The sequence below is a fragment of the Lipotes vexillifer genome, unplaced genomic scaffold, assembly GCF_000442215.2.
Source record: "Lipotes vexillifer unplaced genomic scaffold, Lipotes_vexillifer_v1.1 scaffold1962, whole genome shotgun sequence".
NCBI classification, from domain to species: domain Eukaryota; kingdom Metazoa; phylum Chordata; class Mammalia; order Artiodactyla; family Lipotidae; genus Lipotes; species Lipotes vexillifer.
This window is the reverse complement of record NW_006782699.1, coordinates 348,198-370,365: the sequence shown is the minus strand read 5'-3', so window position 1 is coordinate 370,365 and position 22,168 is coordinate 348,198. Positions and strand designations below refer to the sequence as shown.

The following is a 22,168-nucleotide window of genomic DNA, read 5'->3' as shown; positions in this document are numbered from 1 at the left end:
TGGCATAAACCCCATGGATTTAAGCGATTTAAAGGACTTAGCTTGTTATTTTGTAGCGATAAATATGATGAAGAAGAGAATTGGATTATAGTTTTTAACAGAAAACAAAATAAACTTGTTTATATCTAATTAAATTGATTCATTAGCTATGTTATAATAACTAACACACTAAGGAAAGCATTGTTAAATAATTAAATACAGAGGCAGTCAATGTTACAATATTGCATTGTTTTAATCAAAGTGTCAGCTCCAATAATGTAGATGGCCCTGGGTTGTGGACCTAGGACAAATAAAGCTGAAAGGATTTAAGCGGCAGAGATGTTGGAAAAGCAGAGAAGTAAATAATAAAGAGATGGTTCAGTACTCAGGACTGAGCTAATGTTCTGGTAGCAGGTCCAAAAATTTGGCAAGATAGGAGGAAAGGGAAGAGCGGAGGCTTATAACTTTTATTATTAAAAGGAAATTTTCCTTGGAGATCAACATCCATTGGTTGAAATCTTAGTTCCACTGATTGCTTACAGCCTGACCTCAAGGTCATATCAGAGCTAGTTTTCTCATTCGCAAAAGGAGATAACACTTGCCTCTGATGGTGGTTTCATGTGTTCCCACCATTAGGTGTTATCTTTGGACTGATCTCTCTTCTCCGGGAACTTACATTTGAGTAGATGAGAGAATGTGTACTCAAGTAACGACAGTAGAGTGTGATGGATACAGTATGTCTGCAAAGTCCTCAAATGACAGAAAGATTGCTTGGACAGGTGAGAGCAACCTGCACAGAGAAGGAGACATTTAATGCTATATATCATTACTGATTATCCAAGGTAGGCACTTGTCTTAGTCTGCTTGGGCTGCCACAATAAAACACCATCACTGGGTGGCTTAAACAACAGAAATTTATTTTTGTATAGTTCTGGAGGCTAGAAATTCGAGATCAGGGTGCCAGCATGGTCAGGTTCTGGTGAAAGCTTCTCTTTCTGGCAGACACACTGTCTTCTCCCTGCATGTTCATGTGGTCTTGTTCATGCTGAAAGAGAACTGTCTGCTGTCTCTTCCTATTCTTATAAGGTCACCAGTCCTATAGGATTGGGGTCCCACCCTTATGATCTCATTTAACCTTAATTTCTTCCTAAAATCTCTGTCTCCAAATACGGTCACATTGGAGGTTAGGGCATCAGTATAAGAATTGGGCTGCGGGTGGGTGCAGGAGAACACAATTCAGTCCACAGCAGTATGTAGTTAGAGGCAGGCACCAAGGCTGTAAAGATTAAGGGATGATGGATACAGAATCCACACAGAGAGGCTGCACAAAAGGAATTTGCAGGCAGATCGTCTAGTCCACTAGCAATTCTTCACCAGAGTTGAAGTTCTTCACGATAAGGTAATAGTTTTCCTCAGATTAGGACGTTTTGCATATTTGCAACTTTTTAGGGCAAAAAGCAGTCTCTAATGTCAGGCTTCTGGTGTAGCTCAGTGGGAGCACATGACTGAAGAAATGATGCTGATATAGAAAGAGATGATGGAGAAAGGGGAAGAACCACTGTCCCCTCCATCTTTGATTCTTACATGGGGCGGGATACACTAACAGATGTTCAATACATGTCAGTTTAATTAATTTGATAGGAAAATCCAAATACATAAAAACCAACTTGTGTTTTTGACCCAGTGATAACAGAAAGTACCTTCTTTTCAGAAAAAGAAAAGAAAATTGCTGCCTAATATTCCAGGAAAGGTGAGGTATTTATTAAAATAGCTGAAGTACAATGCTTATTCTGCAGAAACTCATCCTTGCTGAACTCAGTGAAGAGTGGATGTAAATAGAGTGGGTGTAAATATCCTTTCCACTGTCTCTTCTGTGTGCACAGGAGGACTACATTGTGCCCCGCTCCTTCAAGTTTGATTGGGATCACGTGACCCAGGGCTGGCCCATGGGATGTGGGCAGCTATGATGCAAGCTGCTTCCAGGCCTGGAACTTAAATATTCCTTGTGTGGCCCTCAACCTCTCTCTTCAGGGTTGGTTACACCCTGACTTGGAGACCACATGATGTACATTGTGAAGCTGTTAGATAGAGGAGGCTCAACTAACCTGAACTGGCTTTAAACCAGTGAGAAGGAAATGTTTTATTGTGTTAAAGTCACTTAGATATCAAATATAGGTTAGCTTATCCTGACTAATACATTCCTTCCCATGTGTGAGGAAATGTGTTTTCTGTTCTGCTTAGTTCTATTTTATGTTAGTTTTCAAAAACGCTGGTCCCAACCAATTAAACTGACTTAATGACCCCTACTGGGTCCTGATATGTAGTTTGAAAAACACCCTTTTAAAGAATACTAGCATTCAGATAAGGCAACGTGATTCTCTCCATTAAAACAAGTGGGTTGAATCACATTCTTAAAGACTTTGGCCCTGTGGTTCAGACTGATCACAATTAGATGGTTTCATTGTCTTCTTAGGTAGCTAAAATCCTACCCCAGTCTTCTCATCAATTGCTAACGATGGGAACTAACTCTAGAGATGTGCATTTTCCAAAATGAGGCAAATACTATTAAAACATCATAAATATTAATGACACACTCCATAGAAAGGACATAGGAAATAAGATATGAATTTTGAAATGATTTTGTGGGATTTTTTCTTCTTGATCTGTGATGGCTCAGACTGCCTTCTTGGGTTTCATTTCAATCACCATCTTCAATCTAGGATTCCCAAACTTTTACTCATATCTATGGCTTCCTGGAGCAGTCTGCCTGTGGGACATGCCCAGGAGTTGCTACAAGTCCAACTGCTCTTCCTCCTGGAGGCTTAAATCCTCTGGGATAAACATGAAGCCAGTTAGGTGTTGACTTTTTACTCTACTCCAATAATTAAGCTCTAAGAAAAGTTGCCCATTCACTGGGGAGCCAAACCTTTTCTCCCTATGCTCATGGCATCCCCAACCATGAAACTGTTCCATGAAACTTTGAAACTGTTCTCCAACAGAAGAATGTTGTCAGGGTAGCACCCTCACCGACTTCTGTTTGTTTTTGTTTCTTTGTTTAAAGTAATATGTTGGTCAAGCAAGGCAGTAGTGGGCTTGGAGACAGCAGGTCTCTATCACTTCTGAAAAATGTAGGAAGTCTGGATACCCTGGTGTATCCTAGGCTTAGATATGACTCAGCTCACCCTCCTATCTGTGGGTTTCAAATGATTTTAAACCCTAATGAGATTTTTTGGTCTATCCTATCTCTACTTGAACTGTTAGGAAACTTGAACTGTTGATGACAAGGAGCCAAGTAAGATTTCTGCTCCTAAGAACTTTTATTTAATTTTTTTTTTTTTCATTAGACCATCTTAATATTCCAACATAACATATGAGGAGCAAATTTAAAACAGATTCTGACCTAACTTCTTCACAGGTTAAAATCCTCTGATGTTACTTAGTTTGGTGGGAAAATGGTTAGTAAATGTTTTTGCCAACATAGTTAAAAGCATGTGGTCACAGCCTTATGTGAAGATTCCACATTCTGTGGATTTGTAGACTACAAATAGAAATGTAAGAAAGTACATAAAAATCACGAAGTGCTAGATAACAAGCAAAGGTACAAATAATTAATACGCAACTATGATGTTGCCATTTACAACAAGACAGAGTCTACTGAGAGTAAAAGTGATACATGTATGTTGGACATTTAAAAACAGAAAGACAGAAATCATGGTAAAATTTAAAGTGCCATTCTGAGAGGACCTATTTTAGTTACCATAACTTAATCCTTACTACTAGTTCCTTTATGGATTATGAACAGTGATTATTGTTTAAGGTCACTGATAACTGGGATGAACTAGAAGCAAAGATAATTAGGTTATTATAACCATGATGGCTGTTGACATTTGGGAAGTAGAAAGCACCAGTTATAAAGCAGTGGGAATCATCTGAAGCACACAGCCATAGATGTCCATGATATTTCCAATATGGAGAGTCAATTGGGGACAGAAAGATTTCAAAGATTTTGAAACCTCTGCCAAATGAATTAGATATTCTTCCATTTACATAAATAGAAAACCATCACAAAAGGCGTTAAAGCAGTATAAGGCCCTATTAATTTGAAATTTAGATAGCAAGCCTCATGGTAAAATATTGGATGGCTGGACTAGAGGCTGTAAGTCAGAGGTAGCAACCTAAACTTAGGCAGGAGAAGTAGAAATGGAGAGTCGTGGGTAGAAAGGATATATAAGGGAATGCAAATGTAAAAGTACCAGGACTAGGTGACCAACTGAGTGTGAAAGTGAAGAAGTGGAAATTAAGAAACAAGCCCAAGATTCCTTTCATGGTGACTGGGTAGATGGTGATACAATTAAAAGAACATAGTAAACAGATATACACTACTATATATAAAATAGGGAAACAACTAGGACCTACGGTATAGCACAGGGAACTCTATTCAATACTCTGTAATAACCTATAATGGAAAAGAATCTGAAAAAGTATGTATATATATACTTATATATACATATATATAAAACTTTGAATCACTTTGCTGTACACATGAAACATTGTAAATCAACTATACTTCAATTAGTAAAAGAAAGAATATAGTAAAGAAGTGGGTTTGGGGATAATGATTATCAGTTCAGTTTTGAACCGGTTGAGTTAAAATTTCAGGTTAAACCAAATTTACGATGGTCTTTGAAAACCAGGTCAAAGAATTCAACTTTGATGTAGTAATTAGACAAGCTCTATTGAAGACCTAAATTGTGGACTAATAAAAATGGTATTAAAGTATACTTTATTGTATATCCAGATACAAGTTTTAAGAAAAAAATAGATTAAGAAAAATCCGTCTTTGAGAAGCTGCTGATGTAGGCATGGTGATAGCAATAGAAGAATTTAGGAGAGAACCACAGAGGGGAGATTTGACATCATGTCATGTAAGGAACACAGATTCCCTGACATATACAACATCGGTGCCTGAATAAGGTCACTTCTCCAGATAAAGTAAGTCCTGCAGGTGGAAAGTTTGGCAAGGGTACTTAATGAGGGGGGGGTGCCTTCATGAAAATTATAAAAGTCATCCTCTCCTGTGGTTGTCTACAGCCCCATGTTGGAGCTCAACACCTAGCATGGAGAGTGTGGCCTGAATTTCAGCTCCCACTCACCCTTTTGACCTAACTTCCCTTTGCAGTGTGGGTGTTGTGCCAGAGGGAGGGTAAGCCTAGATAAGAGAAAAGGAAGGGAGCCATGTTTTGTTTTTACTTTAAGTAGATAAAAGACTCTCTTGGGGAAGGAAGATTAGACTTTTTCAAAGGGCTTTACTGGGCAGAATTATGACCAGCACATAACTATTTCAAAATGGCAGGTAAATGTTTTAAGTAAATAAAACTGCTCAAAAGCATGACTGACTTTCTTGGGAGACAGTGAACTCAGTCATTGGAAGTAATAAAATGGACTCTGGATTCTTAATTGATAAATATTTTACAGAGGAATTCTTCAAGAAAATTCTTTCAAGCCTGTGATTTGATGATTACTTGAGTGTTATGACCAATAAATCTGTGACCACAGAGGCGAGCTGACTGGCTGGAATGGAGGAGACAGAACTTGGGTTGGCTCCTGTAAGAAGAATATTTTCTCAAATACAAAGATTTGGAGAAAAAAATAGAAGAGCCCCCTCCCCGCTCCCACTTACCTTTTAATATTTACATAAACTGTATAATGTTTGCTACAGTTGACTATGATTTAACAGAGCAGCTTTGTCCTAACAGTCCTACTTGGATTGATAGATTATTCTAGTAGAAGTTGATATGGATGAAATCTTGATTTGACTTCGGCCAGATTATGTGTCTGCATCCCCCAGATTTTCTAATGTAGGTAATTGGATAGCTAGTGTTCGTTGGTTTCTGTTTCTGCATTCAATTGCTTTGAATTGGTATACTTCACATCTAGGACATCCACTTTATTTCAAAAGGGGGGTCTTCAGTAAGACCCAGCTGTAAATGAGTGTACAGGTATCAAGTATCTGTATTTAACTGAAGTAAGAATAATAAATATCAAAAACCTTGTTTTCATTGAATATTAATTGACTGACTAATTTAAGGAAAATAAACTTATTTTCGAAAAAAAATTGTAAGCTTATAAAAATCAAGTGTTTTTCAGACTTCAACAGTGAAGAAAGTTGAAAGAAAATGGAGAAAGGAAAACAGCTCACTAAGAAGGAAGAAGAGGAACCTGAACCAGCAGGTTAGTTTCAAAGTTCATGTTGCTTCTGTCTTTTCAAAGGATAAATAGAAGGTCAGGAAGATAAAAATCCAGTTTCCTGGTTCAGGGGGTTCCTGCACATCTCAGAACATAGTCTACCTTCCAATTCACAGCTCTCATTGGAGATTAGAAACAGGTTCTAACAGATCAGTGTACCTAAGAGTTAATAGCTTTAGTAAAGTAGAACATTGGGTCTACCAATTATGTAAACCAATACCTACCTATAATGACAGCAGTGTAATCAGAATTGTCAGAAATGGAGGAAAATAAACTTTTAAAAGATCAGAGGTACTCAGCGAAACAGATAACTTATCACTTAAAAAAATGGATTCTCATTTAATTTATGAGAAATCCATTCATCAAGATGAAAACAATACGCAGCAGCAGCAACCACCACCCAGTGCCTTTAAAAAAAAAAATCAGTTGTCAGCTTGATCTAACAAGCTAGCTAACTAAAATATTCTTTCAATTCAATTTAAGTAGCTTTAGTATGTGACCAGAAATGTGCATCTTTATGATAAACCAACTATTATTGGATTTAGCATACTATCATTGCTACTTAATTGAAAGTATTTTATGTCAAAGTGGAGAAGAAAATTTAAATAATATTTACTCTTCCGTGGCAACATTTCATAGTCTATTGCCATTTGGCAGGAGCATAGTCTAAAACCAGGTTCAGTATTGTAAGGTACTATTGTATCAGTTATCTATTGCTGCCTAACAAATTATCATTTGAGGATGGGGGCCTTGTTTTCTAGTTCCCATTGCTGCAAATGTCTGAGGTATCAAAATGGTGCTGACTCTTTAAGTACTCATTGCATCAGACCATTGCTTTGCTCTCTGTAAAGACCAGAAGAAGGCCTCTCTCTCCACTCTGACCAGGTTTTGTCCTTCAGGCCCCAGAGCAACATTGTTTATGTCTGTGCCTGACAAGGATCTTCCAAAGGACATTTCCTTTATCTTCCGTTGGCAGCACCCCCTCCATCACAGAGTGTGTTGGTTAATTTTATGTGTCAACTTGGCTGGCACCATGGTTCCCAGATATTTGGTCAAATATTACCCTGGTATTTCTATGAAGCTGTTTTGGATGAGATTAACATTTAAATTGGCAGACTCTGAGTAAATCAGATTGCCCTTCCTAATGTGGGTGGGCCTCATCCGGTCCGCTGAAGGCCTGAATAGAACTAAAAGATCAGCCTACCCAGAGCAAGACAGAATTCTCTAGCCTGCTGGCCTTCAAATCAGAACGGCAGCATCAGCTATCCTGGGTCAACAGCATGCCTGTGTACTCTGCAGGTTTTGAATTTTCTACCCTCTATGACTGTGAAAGCCAATTCTTTATAATAAATCTCTGGATAAATAGAAGGTCAGGAAGATAAAAATCCAGTTTCCTGGTTCAGGGGGTTCCTGCACATCTCAGAACATAGTCTACCTTCCAATTCACAGCTCTCATTGGAGATTAGAAACAGGTTCTAACAGATCAGTGTACCTAAGAGTTAATAGCTTTAGTAAAGTAGAACATTGGGTCTACCAATTATGTAAACCAATACCTACCTATAATGACAGCAGTGTAATCAGAATTGTCAGAAATGGAGGAAAATAAACTTTTAAAAGATCAGAGGTACTCAGCGAAACAGATAACTTATCACTTAAAAAAATGGATTCTCATTTAATTTATGAGAAATCCATTCATCAAGATGAAAACAATACGCAGCAGCAGCAACCACCACCCAGTGCCTTTAAAAAAAAAAATCAGTTGTCAGCTTGATCTAACAAGCTAGCTAACTAAAATATTCTTTCAATTCAATTTAAGTAGCTTTAGTATGTGACCAGAAATGTGCATCTTTATGATAAACCAACTATTATTGGATTTAGCATACTATCATTGCTACTTAATTGAAAGTATTTTATGTCAAAGTGGAGAAGAAAATTTAAATAATATTTACTCTTCCGTGGCAACATTTCATAGTCTATTGCCATTTGGCAGGAGCATAGTCTAAAACCAGGTTCAGTATTGTAAGGTACTATTGTATCAGTTATCTATTGCTGCCTAACAAATTATCATTTGAGGATGGGGGCCTTGTTTTCTAGTTCCCATTGCTGCAAATGTCTGAGGTATCAAAATGGTGCTGACTCTTTAAGTACTCATTGCATCAGACCATTGCTTTGCTCTCTGTAAAGACCAGAAGAAGGCCTCTCTCTCCACTCTGACCAGGTTTTGTCCTTCAGGCCCCAGAGCAACATTGTTTATGTCTGTGCCTGACAAGGATCTTCCAAAGGACATTTCCTTTATCTTCCGTTGGCAGCACCCCCTCCATCACAGAGTGTGTTGGTTAATTTTATGTGTCAACTTGGCTGGCACCATGGTTCCCAGATATTTGGTCAAATATTACCCTGGTATTTCTATGAAGCTGTTTTGGATGAGATTAACATTTAAATTGGCAGACTCTGAGTAAATCAGATTGCCCTTCCTAATGTGGGTGGGCCTCATCCGGTCCGCTGAAGGCCTGAATAGAACTAAAAGATCAGCCTACCCAGAGCAAGACAGAATTCTCTAGCCTGCTGGCCTTCAAATCAGAACGGCAGCATCAGCTATCCTGGGTCAACAGCATGCCTGTGTACTCTGCAGGTTTTGAATTTTCTACCCTCTATGACTGTGAAAGCCAATTCTTTATAATAAATCTCTTTATATATATATATATATATATATATATATATAAATACATATTTATGTCTATATCCATATTTATGTATACACATCCTATTTGTTCTGTTTCTCTGCATAACCTTGACTAATACACGGGTCATATTTATTTAATGCGGGTGGGCAGGACACTGTGCTATTCTCTCCTTCCTGTCTTGGCACAGAGTATAAATCCTCTCCCTCCTCTTCTTGGTATTAGTCAAAACTCCTCAAGTGACTTGATATGTACATCTCTAAAGTTTATTCCATTTTGGACTGCTTTCCTAGGATAGATTCTGAGAAGTGGAATTCTTGGGTCAAAAGCTATGAGTTATTTAAGGCTCTTCATTCATACTGGCAAATTGCTTTCCTCAAATATATCATTATTTGGGCCTTCATCAATAATGAAGAGTCACATCTGTATAGCATATTGTTATTCTAATTAGCATTTCTTTGATTGCTGGCCAAGATGAACATATTTTTATGTTTTTTAGCCATTATTATTTCCTTTTATGAGAATTCTCTTTTCATGTCTTTTTATTCATTCTTTTAAGGATGAGGATCAAGGACATTAACCCTTTATTTCATATAATTTGAAAATATTTTTCTCATTTTGTTGCTTGCCTTTACATTTTTATGAATTTCTTTTCTTTTTGTAAAAGAAATATATATTTATTGTAGAAAATTTGGAAAATACAGAAAATCACATAGAAGGAAGTAAAAATTATTCCAATTCCCCTGGAGATAGCTATTACCAATATTTTTCTACAAATTCTTCTAGTCTTTTGTTGTGAATATAGATATATATACATAAATATTTCATTTTTAGGAAAACATAATATTTTGCATGTAAGATTTTCAGTTTTTACTCTAGAATATATAATGAACATCTTGCCATGTTATTAAATATTCTTTTATAGCATGATTTATTTGACCTATTTCCTCTTGGAAATTTTTGGTTGTCAGCAATTTTTACCATAGTAAATAGGAATGAACGTCCTGGTAAATAAATCTCTCCAACTATCAGTAGTATTATATAAAAGAATTATAATTTCTTGTGAAAAAGGAGACATTTTAAATGCTTCTGATACATATAACCAATCTTTTCTCTGAAACAATTTATATTCCTACAGTAATATAAGAAAATGCTCAGTTCTCTATACTCCTAACAATACTTGGCATGACTATTAAAAATAGCACCACTAGAAAATGACTTTGACAATATGTAGGGTAAAATGAGCATCCCTGATATTTCACCTTTCCCTTGACATCCATTCTTCGATTCATTCCACTAATAATTAGTGAGTCCCACCACAGACCAGGCACAATGCGGACTTCTAAGAAAACAGTAATCCTCTTCCTGAATCATTATCTTCATTTCCTGGGTCAAAAGAAATTCTTGGCATGTACTTTACCTCTCAAGTATCTAAGTATCTCAAGGATACATTGTATCTCCCCTATTTCTCAATTATGGTGCAGTTACTCAACTAGGACATTCTGACCGGTGTCTGCTCTATTTTGGCCAGTACTCTATAGGATAGTTCCATCTGAGTAACTTTTTTTTTTTTTTTTTTCTGATACATTCCTGATTTTTGTTGAAATCCATGTAATACAGGAGGTATGGACAAACCAGTTGAACAGTGAGCCTCTGGGAGAAATTGTGAAATAAAATTGAAAAGCAATTTCGTATTACAGAAAGAGGATAGATTTTGAGTAAGAAAGATCTTAGTTTTCACACCTGCACTGTAACTTTGGACAAATTACTTAGTTGCCTCTTTTGTGAAGTGTGGCTTGTATAATACTTTTCTCATTGAATACAAAATTCTAGAAAAGTAGCCACAGAGCAGAGCTAAGAATTTCTGGTATGTTTCGACCAAACTTTGTTACTTGGGCTGCCTCATTTCACTAGTCTTATCTCTAGCTTTGCTGCCCTGTGTCTTCTGAGGAATCCTTAGCCTTCCCTGCTGGCACTGGAAGGTGTGGATCTCCACTTGAGGTTATTAATGTGTGCTTTCTTCTCTAGACAATGCCTTATGTTATGAACCTACCTTTGCCCTGCTCAAGCGCAAACCGCTGCTCTGACTGGACCCTGCTTTCCCCAGTGATAAATATTTTTCAAGAAAACCTATGGGCTCCTTGTAGACAGAAATCATGTCCTGTGTTTTCTCTGTATTTTCAGACTATGCATCTGAACTTGGATGCTAAAGGCTCATGTGTTAAACCCCAGGAGTAATTTTATTTTTCTCTTTTGAATGCCTTCCGTTTGTTTCACCTGAAGATATCCTACATACTTATCAAGACTGAACCCGAATGTCACCTTCCCTGGGAGGCCTTCCACAGGTCCCCGATGAAATAAATTACTCACTTCTCCATGCTCTGAAGCACTTTGTCTATTTACTCTCTTCATCTTCTCGTTTGGTAGACTCTGATCTCCTATTTATCTTTGGATTTCTAGTGCTCAGTCGACAGAAGAAAGAGTTCGATAATTGTTTGTCTGAGTTGGATGGAGAGGAAGGCTATGTTTAATTGTTCCTATGACTTCCAATTTCAGGTTGTATAAAGGAGAAGCCGATTTAAAACGTACTTGAGGGGCTTCCCTGGTGGCGCAGTGGTTGAGAGTCCGCCTGCCAATGCAGGGGACACGGGTTCGTGCCCCGGTCTGGGAGGATCCCACATGCCGCGGAGAGGCTGGGCCCGTGAGCCATGGCCGCTGAGCCTGCGCGTCCGGAGCCTGTGCTCCGCAACGGGAGAGGCCACAACAGTGAGAGGCCCGCATACCGCAAAAAAAAAAGTACTTGAAGGACAGTAAGTAAAAAGAGGCAATGTGCAATAATTGGGGAGCACAGGGGGTGAGGAGATAAAGTAGGTTTGATTGGTGGTTCTGTAGTTTATGGGTGGATGTATAGAGACCAACCTTCCCCTTTCTCTGGCTCCCTCTGGTCTCTGCCTGGTGCCAGCAGAAAAGCCACTAGAAGTGGCAGCACATTCCATATAATTTAGCAAATTAGAAATCATGCTCTAACTTTAGAGACATCCATTGATGCTAGAATTCCAGGCACCATGGCAGACTCATGGAAGATATTTATACTTTTCAAAACACACTTGGAAGCCCCTGCATGGAACTGTCCTGCTGAGACAAGTCCATGGGCCTTCCTTATGTAACTCATTAAAGGAAATATGTGGGTAACCAGAGCTGCAGTTGGAAGGCAGAGGGGTAAATAAGGACCAGCTTCAGAATCGAATTGGTTATCTTGAAAATCTGTCACTTCACCCTTGCAATACCTCATAACTTTGTGTTATTAGTAAATTTAATTATCATGCTTTTGATTCAACTTCTCAATCCAAAGATTGAGGTGTTTTTAAAAAGAGTGGACTTTAATTTCCTAAGTTTTTTAGGAGATATTTAACCCTTTCCCTGTCAGCATTTCTGAGAAATTTTCATTTATCATATATGGCCTTAGACCATCACGGAATCTGCAGGCATTTTTTTCCCTCTTAACTCCTTATTTTATACCTGAATGCCCATTTTCCATTTATCAACTTTTTGAAACACCGGACAAAACTAAACTCAAGTATTGGTGGAGACAGTTTTCCCAAGGATCTCTGTCGGGAGCTCCACTTTTCACGGAAAGCCTCTTACACTCCTCCTTCACTGTGGGGCTGAAAAGAGAAAGTAAACATTATGGAGGAAAAAGGATTTAGTCTTGGAGAAGTTTTGTTTCTCTCAGTATTTCTAGTTTGACCTTGGGAAAAAGGAGTATATGTTATTGTTTGCAGACATCAAGTAATCTGTGGGTTTTGAATTTTCTACCAGTTATCTATCCACGTGTGGAAGCAACATACATGGGAAAGGAAAGAATAGGAGACTGATTACTTAATTTTTAAAAAATAAAACTGATGAGACAGACAGCAAATGATATTCAATCCTATTAAAGAGACTAAGCACAGACCTTAAAAAAAGAAAAAAATCCTTACATTCTTTGCATTGGGATTGTGTGATATGGTTCCACAATTCAGGGAGATTGGAAATTACAGAACATCTGCAATGAAATTGGTTTTCTGTGGAAAACTGATGAATCACTTACTGCCAATGACTAGAAGAAAAAGCACTTGTTTATGCCCTTATGTAATGAATTTTTATGAGGTGAAGTTTGCTGCTTATAAAAAATACACTTTAAGCTGCTATAGATGTAAAATAATAGAATTCAGAATTCAGAGCAATGCATTACGGCAAAGACAGTCACTAGCAGAATATTATCTGCTTACAAAACACCAAAACAGGGCTATTACTTCTATAATGGAATTAAAAAAAATCTCATCTACTCAGTTGTATTCTAGAAGAAAAAGTATTTAAAGAGACATAGCTGAAATTGACAGCTCCAAAATTGCATGTATTTTCAAAGAAATGTTATTAATTCTCTTATTGTGCTCCTGAATTCCAACTGTTTTCCCCTCAAAGCAAGAATACCACAGAACATTTTAAATTAAAAATGGCACTCCTAAGACTCACCACAAAGACAAAGTGGGGATGCTGGCCTCTCTATGGTGTTACAGAAATGCATGTAGAAATCTTCTCACAATAATACCATTAGTTGCTGGGCTCGATGTTTGTTAAGGGGTTCATGATCAAACCCCAAACTCTCCTGCCTTCTTCAAACACTTACTGAGCACTTGTATTGTGCCAGTCACTGTTTTCGGCTGCAGTGTCACAAAACTATGAGCAAGATACAGTCTCTATCCTCACTGAGCTCACTGTCTATTTTGCCATTTAAGAGAGTCATCCAATTGAAACTGAGGAATTTTCTGGTAGCTTTGAGAAGGGGCACTAAGAAATACTGCACACAATACTGGACGAGGGTCCTTACTCTCAAAGAATTTATTTGCCCTTTGTACTTGGTCTGGAGCATTTTTAAAGCAAATGACCATACTTTTCACGAGTGGAAAACCATCATGGTGTTTTATAATTTCTGCTGATTAAAAAGGCACTCTTACAAATTGTTGGCAATTTGAGAGAACAGAGGCTTCCAGGAGAGGATGGCATTTCCTGAGTACTTAGGGAATATGTTTTCCAGGGAGCCGTCCCTGACACCTCACAGGACGGTAAAGTCTCTGGCTCCACTAATTCAGAACTGTGACTAGATAAAGTCTCAGCTGAAGTTCAAACTTGCATTATGTCTTATTGGCAACCAAACCATAAAAATATCTCAGAAATGTCAGCATTTCTGTGTCCACATCTGGAAAGAATACAAACTCCTGGGTCAGAACCTGCATCTTGACTCTTAGTTGAGGACATATGGTCATCTTACAGGCTTAGGTGAATTGATAATATAAAGTATTTATGTCAATTGTTTTGACCTGGTGTGCTAGTTCTAGATATTTTAAAGTAACTAAACTACATTCATTTACAAATACTGTACATGCATTTGTAAGTACCATACAAATACTTTTGGAAAAGGGAGTGGGAACTCTTTATCTTTTTGTTGCCTACATATTTCTAAGTGCTTGAAAAAAATGTGTATGCTATATGGAGTTAGAGATTTAATTTATAAATGCATTAAATAATTCAGACTCTTTTAAGAATTGTGGGTGGTTGGCCATAAAAAGGGCAGACTATTTATTGTAATGCAATAATAGCTACTCTAAGGTTTTTAGGATCTTGTATCTCCTAAATTCACATAGTTAAAGGACTTGTTTACTAGCTGTACAGATGTTTACCTTTGAATTGAACTGAAACAAAATTGGCCAGGAGATTTTAAAGAAATAAGTAACTCGTTTTGGTGTAATTAAGAAGTATCGCATGCTCATTGTAGAAAATTGGGGAATACAGAAAAAGTATAAAGAAAAACATCAAAAGTGAATTATTTATTGTAAGTATATGTGCCTGTTTATCTCATAGTTGAGATCATATTGTACTTAATAACCTACTTCTTTCTTCATTTTAATATTATACTGTAGGCACGTTCTCATGTAATTAAATTTATGTATATTTTTGCATACAATTTTTTTCTATGGTATTTAAAACACTGCGTTAATTAAATAGCTCTACCATTTTATTTATTTCTCTTTTGTTGAACATTTGTGTTGTTTCACATCTTTATTATAAATAGTGCTATACTGAACATCATTTCAATAAATCTATATCTAAAATCTTATCGTTTCCTTGAAATAGATTCTTAAGGTCAATGGATATAAACATGTCCACATGTCCACATCCATCTGATTTTAAAATCAGCTTTACTTCCATAGATTTATGTTTTATTGGTTCTGGGATTTCAGCATGAACCAAACCTGTTAATGAGAAGAAGTTACTTTACTGCTAATGAGAAGGAAAGAGAACTCTACCTATTTAATACTGTACTCCCTGGCCTCAGAAGTGACTTGGTTTAACCTCATTTGACTTGTTTTAATTGCCAGAATAATAACTCAAGGCAGGATTCCATGAAGGCCCTTGTATAAAATTGTGTTTACTTTTTTTTTTTAATGACATTTTAAAAACCATACACTTTTTCTTGAAAACATTGAGAGAAAATAAGACCTGTCAAATATTGAGAGAAAATTACGACCTGGAAACATAAAGGCCTATTCTGTCTTGTTACATAATGTACATACTCTCTGAAGGAAAAAAAAAACATACACGCAAAATACATGCCAAATTACTTGTGGTGATGAGTACAAATGTACACTACACACTAATTTTGGCTGCAGAGAACCCTGGAACATCAGTCCTATAGACAATATGGCCTATTGGTTTGGCTAAAAAGTCTGTTTGGAATTGTTCTGTTGCTGAAAACATCTTTTCTTAATAGAGTACACTTCACTTACTGAGCACTGTTAGGAAAAACAGCTTCCAAAGGAATCAAGTTTTTGCCTTTGAGTGCCAACACATTTTGAAGGCTTCCTCAAATACAGCAATGTTAATGTCACTGCCTCCTTAACCAAGTGATACACATTGTAAAGTACTTTTATTGATGATCCAAGGTCATTTTTTTAAGCCACAATTACTATTCAGTTATTCTTCAGAGTCCGTGTGTCCCTACTCTAAATGTTACCAGATTAGAGTTTTTAAATTCTTTTTTTCCATTGATACCAGGTTTTCTATTATTTCTTGTTACTATAAACATGCTTGCTTTTTACCAGTGTTCTCCATCTCTCATCTGTTATTTTTCATCTGTTGGTGAAAGTTCATTAGAAATCTATTCAAAATAAAGCAGCCCCTAAATGGGAACTCAAAGAACTACGCCATGGGTAGAGCTTTGGTGCACGAAATCTATGAAAATCTGTTTGAATTTCTCAAGGCTTTGCTGGCTGTGGTCATTTCAGATAGTGATGCCATTAATGTACCACAAACCTAATAGAAATCATAAGAGTCGTGGCTTGTATCTACTGATTATTTGCTGTAGCCTTTGAACTGGTTTTCTTGCTTTTACTCATAACTCTTCACACATTAGTCATTGTGATCCTTTAAAAGAATGTAAGTTTGATGTCATTTCTCTGTTTGAAACCTTCCGGTGGTTTCCTCATCCTTAGAATAAATTCGGGTATCTTTTCACCCTGGCCTGCAAGGGCTGGCCCCGGATTCCCTTATTTCACTGCCTCATTTCCCACCTCTCTTGCTCGCTCTGATTTCTTGCTGTTCTTTGAACAGGTGATGGTCGCTCACCTGAGACCTTGGGCACTTGCCATTTTCTTATCCTGGCACCCCTTCTCTGCTTGGCTCTCTCCCTCTTTTCATTCAGATCTCTTCAAATTTCAGCTCCTCAGAGAGGATTTCCAGGAGCATGTAATTCAATACAGCATCCCTTGTCACTCTCCATTCCCTTAGCCTGTTTTATTTTCCTCAGAGTACTTCTAACATCTGAAATGATCTTACAACATGTGTTTATTGTCTATCACCCCTCCAAGAATGTAAACTCCATGAAAGCCAGGGGTTTTGTTTTATTCATGAACACATCTCTGAGTACAGAAGAAGAATGCCTGTAGGGGCTCAAGAGATAATTTTTGAAAGAATGATATGTTATTTAATTCCCATTATAGTCCTAAGAGGTTGACATTACTGAATGCCCATTTCATAGGTTGAGCAAATTGAAACTCAGAGAAGTTAAATAGACCTGTCCATACCCCACAGCCGCTAAGTACTGAAGGCGGGGGAGCTGGGAACAGGGGAGTGGGTCATGCCTTGTGTTCGCTTGGAGGGATGTATTTTAGATACGATCACTGAAGCCACTTGGATACACTAAATACACAAGTAGCAAACTTGACTTGAGAACAAGTTGCATGGGAGAGAAAAGAAAAATGTTAGTGTGGAAGTTCTTATTTTCTCAAAGGGGGACACTCAGGGATGAACGTTAGGCTCTGGATGCTGAAGTGGAAACATAGGATGTAGCTAAATACGACCCAGTTGTTGTGAACTTTGGGCCCTGAGGCCGCTGGGGGGTGGGAACAGAAGCACCAGGGTTCAGGTAAGTCTCCTGGCAGCCACAGGGCAGCAGGGACTAGATAGAGTCTGAGGCTGTCACAGCAGCTTGGCCAGGAGGCCTGCGTCTCTGGGGGGAGGTGAAGCTCCCTGAGGCAGCACTAAGTGTACACCCACTGATGAGAAGGTGAATGCCAGCTGCCCTTAATGTGCTCTGTGCCAAATATCCTTAAAAGCAGGGAAAACGAAGGGAAACTATAAAGAAAAAAGACAGAGAGACGGGAGCGGTTGTGATACCCACCGGGGTAGCCACCCGGCTCCTCCTTTGAGGATGGCCCTGTGGCCTCACTGTGGTGAGTCAGGTCTGCAGGCTGCCTCAGCCCTCAGTTCCTTCAGGGTCCGCCCTGGGTGCAGAGCTGCCAAGCCTTGACGTTCGTGCCCTCCCTGGAGCGGCCACATCCAGTGTCTGAGAGGTGGAGGTCAAAGGCCTGACTACTCTGGCCCTGCCTAGGACATCCTGAAAGACAAAATGCTCCAGAGATCTCCTCAGGGTTGGCCGAGGCTGGCAGGCCTGGCTTGCAGTTCTGTTTCCTCTGCTATTCCTGCTTCTTCACCATTTCCTTTCACAGGCGTGGATCCCTAATCACTATCTTGTATTGATACTTCTAACCCTTTTCGACATCTGTTTCTGCAGAACCCAACCTGTGATGTTAGGTTTCATCACCAGCTAACAAGATGTCTCTTGGTACACTGGAACCCAGAGGCAGCCTCTGGCTATCCAATGATGAGCAGAACAGCCACAGTCTCTGAACTAATGGGGGGTTATCACTTAGTGCGGGTGGCAGATGTTAAACGAAAAAAGAAAAAAAAATATTGTACTAAGTGCCATTAGGGTCTGTAAAGAAGAAGAAAACCCTGTAATATTGACAACCGTTAGTTAGCGTAGGTGTATTGTGTTTTCATGTTAAAATTATGACAATGTGGGCACCTACTCAGAATTCACTATCAAAATAACACCGTAACAAAATTGTTGGTAGAACAAAATCTTGTTAACTTTATTTCATCCTTTCAAATCTGCAATCTAAGACGACCATTTACTTATAATGTCCTTATCAAAGTAGATCACTGGTAAAATAAAGACTCGGGGATATAGAAGGCAAAGGGATCTACTGCTTTCCCCTTTCTGGTGGCCGCCATTCTCCTAAGAACACCTGTGGTGAACTGCTTCCTGTCCTGCTTTAGGTGCATGGGGTGTTCGTGAGGGTATGTCACCCACATTTGAATGATCAGGAGCAGTATTTCTCCATCCTGGTTTAGGAATGTGCACATAATCTCAGGCTGACCAATAACTGTGAGCTCCTGGACTTTGCCAGAACTAGTAGACAAGAAGCTCTCAGGCCAGTGGGATCAGAAAGCTGGTAAAATGGAAGTCTTGAGCTTCTGGTGGCCGTCGTTTGGCCTGAGAATGAAGCTGACTGAATCCTTTAAAAGCTGCCTTCAGAGAAAAACTTAAAATTACAATTGAGACATCAGATCTGAAAGTTTAAAACAACACGTCTTACTATTGTCATTTTATGATGTTATGGTGTCATTTCTGAAAACAAATGCCCACTCATCTCAGAGTCACCACAATCTTTTATTTTTAGTGTCTAACCTCTTTCCAGGAAGTAGGAGAATTAAGGAGCATTCTTAGTGGTCATTTGATAAAAACTATCCATTATTCTTTTTTTTTTTTTTTTTGCAGTATGCGGGCCTCTCACTGTTGTGGCCTCTCCCGTTGCGGAGCACAGGCTCCGGACGCGCAGACTCAGCGGCCACAGCTCTCGGGCCCAGCCGCTCCATGGCACGCGGGATCCTCCTGGACTGGGGCACGAACCCGTGTCCCCTGCATCAGCAGGCAGACTCCCAACCACTGTGCCACCAGGGAAGCCCTATCCATTATTCTTGACATTAAAAATTAAATGCAATGATTAAAAAAAATAATGTTACCATTTATATCATATGTTTAGAATCATGTGGTTTCCGGTGTGAGCAGAATTTAGTTGTGCCTGGAAAGGAACAGAGGGCAGTGGCTGAGAAGCACATGTCCTCATAAGACATACCTAAATAGTATGCTTAGGATGATTCATGCTAAGGATTTAGACAAAATACAGTTCTCCTCAGAGGAAACAATTTTCGTTTCTAAAGGGCATTCACTTCTGTCATCTCGATTCCTGATTTCAGTGGCTGCAGGCTGTGAACCTCTGTGCCGCACTTAGGACAAGCAAAGGACACATCAAATAAGAAGCTGCTCTTCACACAGTAGTAACAGAAAACATGCTCGCAGCCTATGGTGTGAGGCATGGTGGGCCACTCCCCACACAGAGAACACTGTCTGCCGCTGGTGGCCAGCGTGCTGTCACTGCTTGGAGCTCTGGTCAGAGGGATACACCATGAAGAGAGCTTGGCTTTCAACTTCTGGATACTGACAAGTGGTAAGAGGAAAATCAGAAACTCGGCAAAGCTGTGCCAGAGGAGTTCTCTATTCATATACTCAAAGCCTACTTCTCGGACATTTTGGGGCCTGCAAAACACAGAATGGATGCCCAGCAGACGCTCGGTCAAAGTTGCGAACTTGCCCCTTTGAAGGAAAATCAAGAAATTAATCAACCTGCCCAGCTTCAAAAGTCCAACCACGAGATTCATGCACTGCTTGGCTTTCCTGAAGGATGCTACGTGACGGTTTCGAAACAAATCGTAGCATCGTTCTTCTAACCACTTCCCACCGATTGTACAGATGGCATACCACAGCTTTTGATTTTTGCTCAGTGGCTGGTATCTCAGGTTTGGGGAAAAATCGTTCTTGTACTGAATATTCAAAACTGACTGTCCCACGGTGGCATTTTTAGAGTAGATGGTGAATCTCCATAAGAAAAGCCACAAGAATGCTTTCACCTCTGGTTCAAAGCGGGCTAACAGCCCTGGCTTAAATCCATGAAAGCACTGAGTAAACTGGGACCAAACGAGTTGCTCCAGGGCCTTGTTTAGTTCAAGTGCATCCAACTGGCTTATTCTTAGCACTCTGTTTGTCCGCTTCATATTCTCATCTCTGCAAGCCATGCCTTCTCTAAAGGTCTCTAGGAAAAAAGTACAATTAGAAACCATCATCAAACAGTTGCAATCTTGTACTATCTTCTTGACTTACACTTGGAAAACTGTGACACACAAATGACACAGGACACAGAGGAGATGGGCTTTCAGTAGCATCAAAGCAGCACAGCAAACGGTCACTTCTTACTTGGAACTTCTTCCTCTTTCTTCTCTCTCTCTCCTCCCTCCTCTCCTTTCCTTTCTTCTCCTATCTTTTCTTTCCATTCTTTTTTCTGGCCCTCCTAATCAAAGGAATACCAAGTTTTAGCACGTTGCATCTTTTTTCCACAAACTTTCCCCTAGGTAGTCCTCCTGGGTCAGATATTTTAAAGGGAGATGATAAAATCCTGAGGCTAACAGCGATGAGGCTGAATAATAACATGACCTATTAAATACACGAACTTAATAAATACAATGAACTATGTGGAACGTTGCAATGGATGGTAAGTCAAGACCTCAGTTTAATTTCCAGCACTTCTACTGACTCCGAAGGAATATTTTCAACAAGTCATTTAATGTGTCTCAAGGACATTTTACATTTGTAAAGGAAGTTAGGAGAAAACAAAATTAACCAGTAAGTATTTATTATTCTAGCACACACTCATAGAAAATAAATAGTAGCGCAAAGCAACATGAATGCAGCAATGTCATTATTAAGGTGCACATACAGTTTTCTAAGAAAAAGAAACTATGATGTAAAAATAGACACAGATCATTTCATAAAAACACTAAGGAAACAAATAGGTGCTATAGGGATAAAAATCTTTTAAAATGAAATAGAAACAAGCTGATTAATGGTTAGCTGGGTATGAATGACTCATTCAAAATGCATTTATTAAATGCCTATTTTGTGCAAATCAATGAGATTAAACCACCCAGCAGCTACTGTTGTTAAGGAGTTTAGAGATTCTACATTTTACTTTAGGTATTTTACATTTTATTAATGAACTGGAAAATCCAATATATGACAAGAAATCTCTTTAAATTTAGTTTCTAAAACAGGCCCTCAACACACAGAGCTGGATCATGATCTCTGGGCCATCAAAAGGCCTTTGCAAGGCCCGAGGCACTAAGGGAACACTGAGCTACAGACAGAGGCGGGGATGCCGGTGAAGTTCACTGTCACCAACCGTGCAGCAATTGTGACCTTGGTCAAGTCATTTTACCATGCCTCTGCCTTGGTTTCTTCACTTACAAAACTAAGGACCGGAGATAAAATGACCTCTAAAGTTCTTTCAAATTCTATTATAATTTTTTACAAAATTATACAAAAATAAACAAAAATGACTAGGTGGTTTAGTGCAGGCGGACTCTCAACCACTGCGCCACCAGAGAAGCCCCGTAAACTACTTTTTAATTGTCTATTTCCTCCGCTAGAGGATAAGCCCTGTTGCGAATATTCAGTCTTGTCACAGCTGAATCTTAGCAACTAGCACAGTGCCTGATACACAGATCGCCTCCTGCAAATACGAGATGAGTGGAGTAGTGAACATGAAAGTCTAGGGTGGGTGAAGGGTAGAAAATACAAATTCCCATCCAAAAACCTTTAAAACTATTTCAAGTTACCAAATCCAGACTGTTGATTACTACTTCTTTCAACATGTTTCTTGTGCATCTGCTGTTTCCCAATGAATGTGTCAGAACCAGTGATAAAATGGGAGAACAGACATAGTCTCAACCCTTGCGGAGATTATAATCTAGTGAGTGGGAAGAGG

The 22,168-nt window shown here is 38.8% G+C and overlaps 1 protein-coding gene across 1 annotated transcript; it reads right to left on the bottom strand.

Annotated features, from left to right (window-relative positions):
- Window positions 1-19,505: 19,505 nt before the first annotated feature.
- Window positions 19,506-20,423, bottom strand: LOC103078271 (peroxisome biogenesis factor 2). Its single transcript, XM_007455362.1, has one exon. The coding sequence runs from the start codon at window positions 20,421-20,423 to the stop codon at window positions 19,506-19,508; it is 918 nt and encodes a 305-aa protein (XP_007455424.1).
- Between the last annotated feature and the right edge of the window lie 1,745 nt (window positions 20,424-22,168).

What these genes read in the sequence shown, in the direction of transcription:
- LOC103078271 (XM_007455362.1), bottom strand. Translation starts at nt 20,423, where the DNA reads ATGGCTTGCAGAGATGAGAATATGAAGCGGACAAACAGAGTGCTAAGA.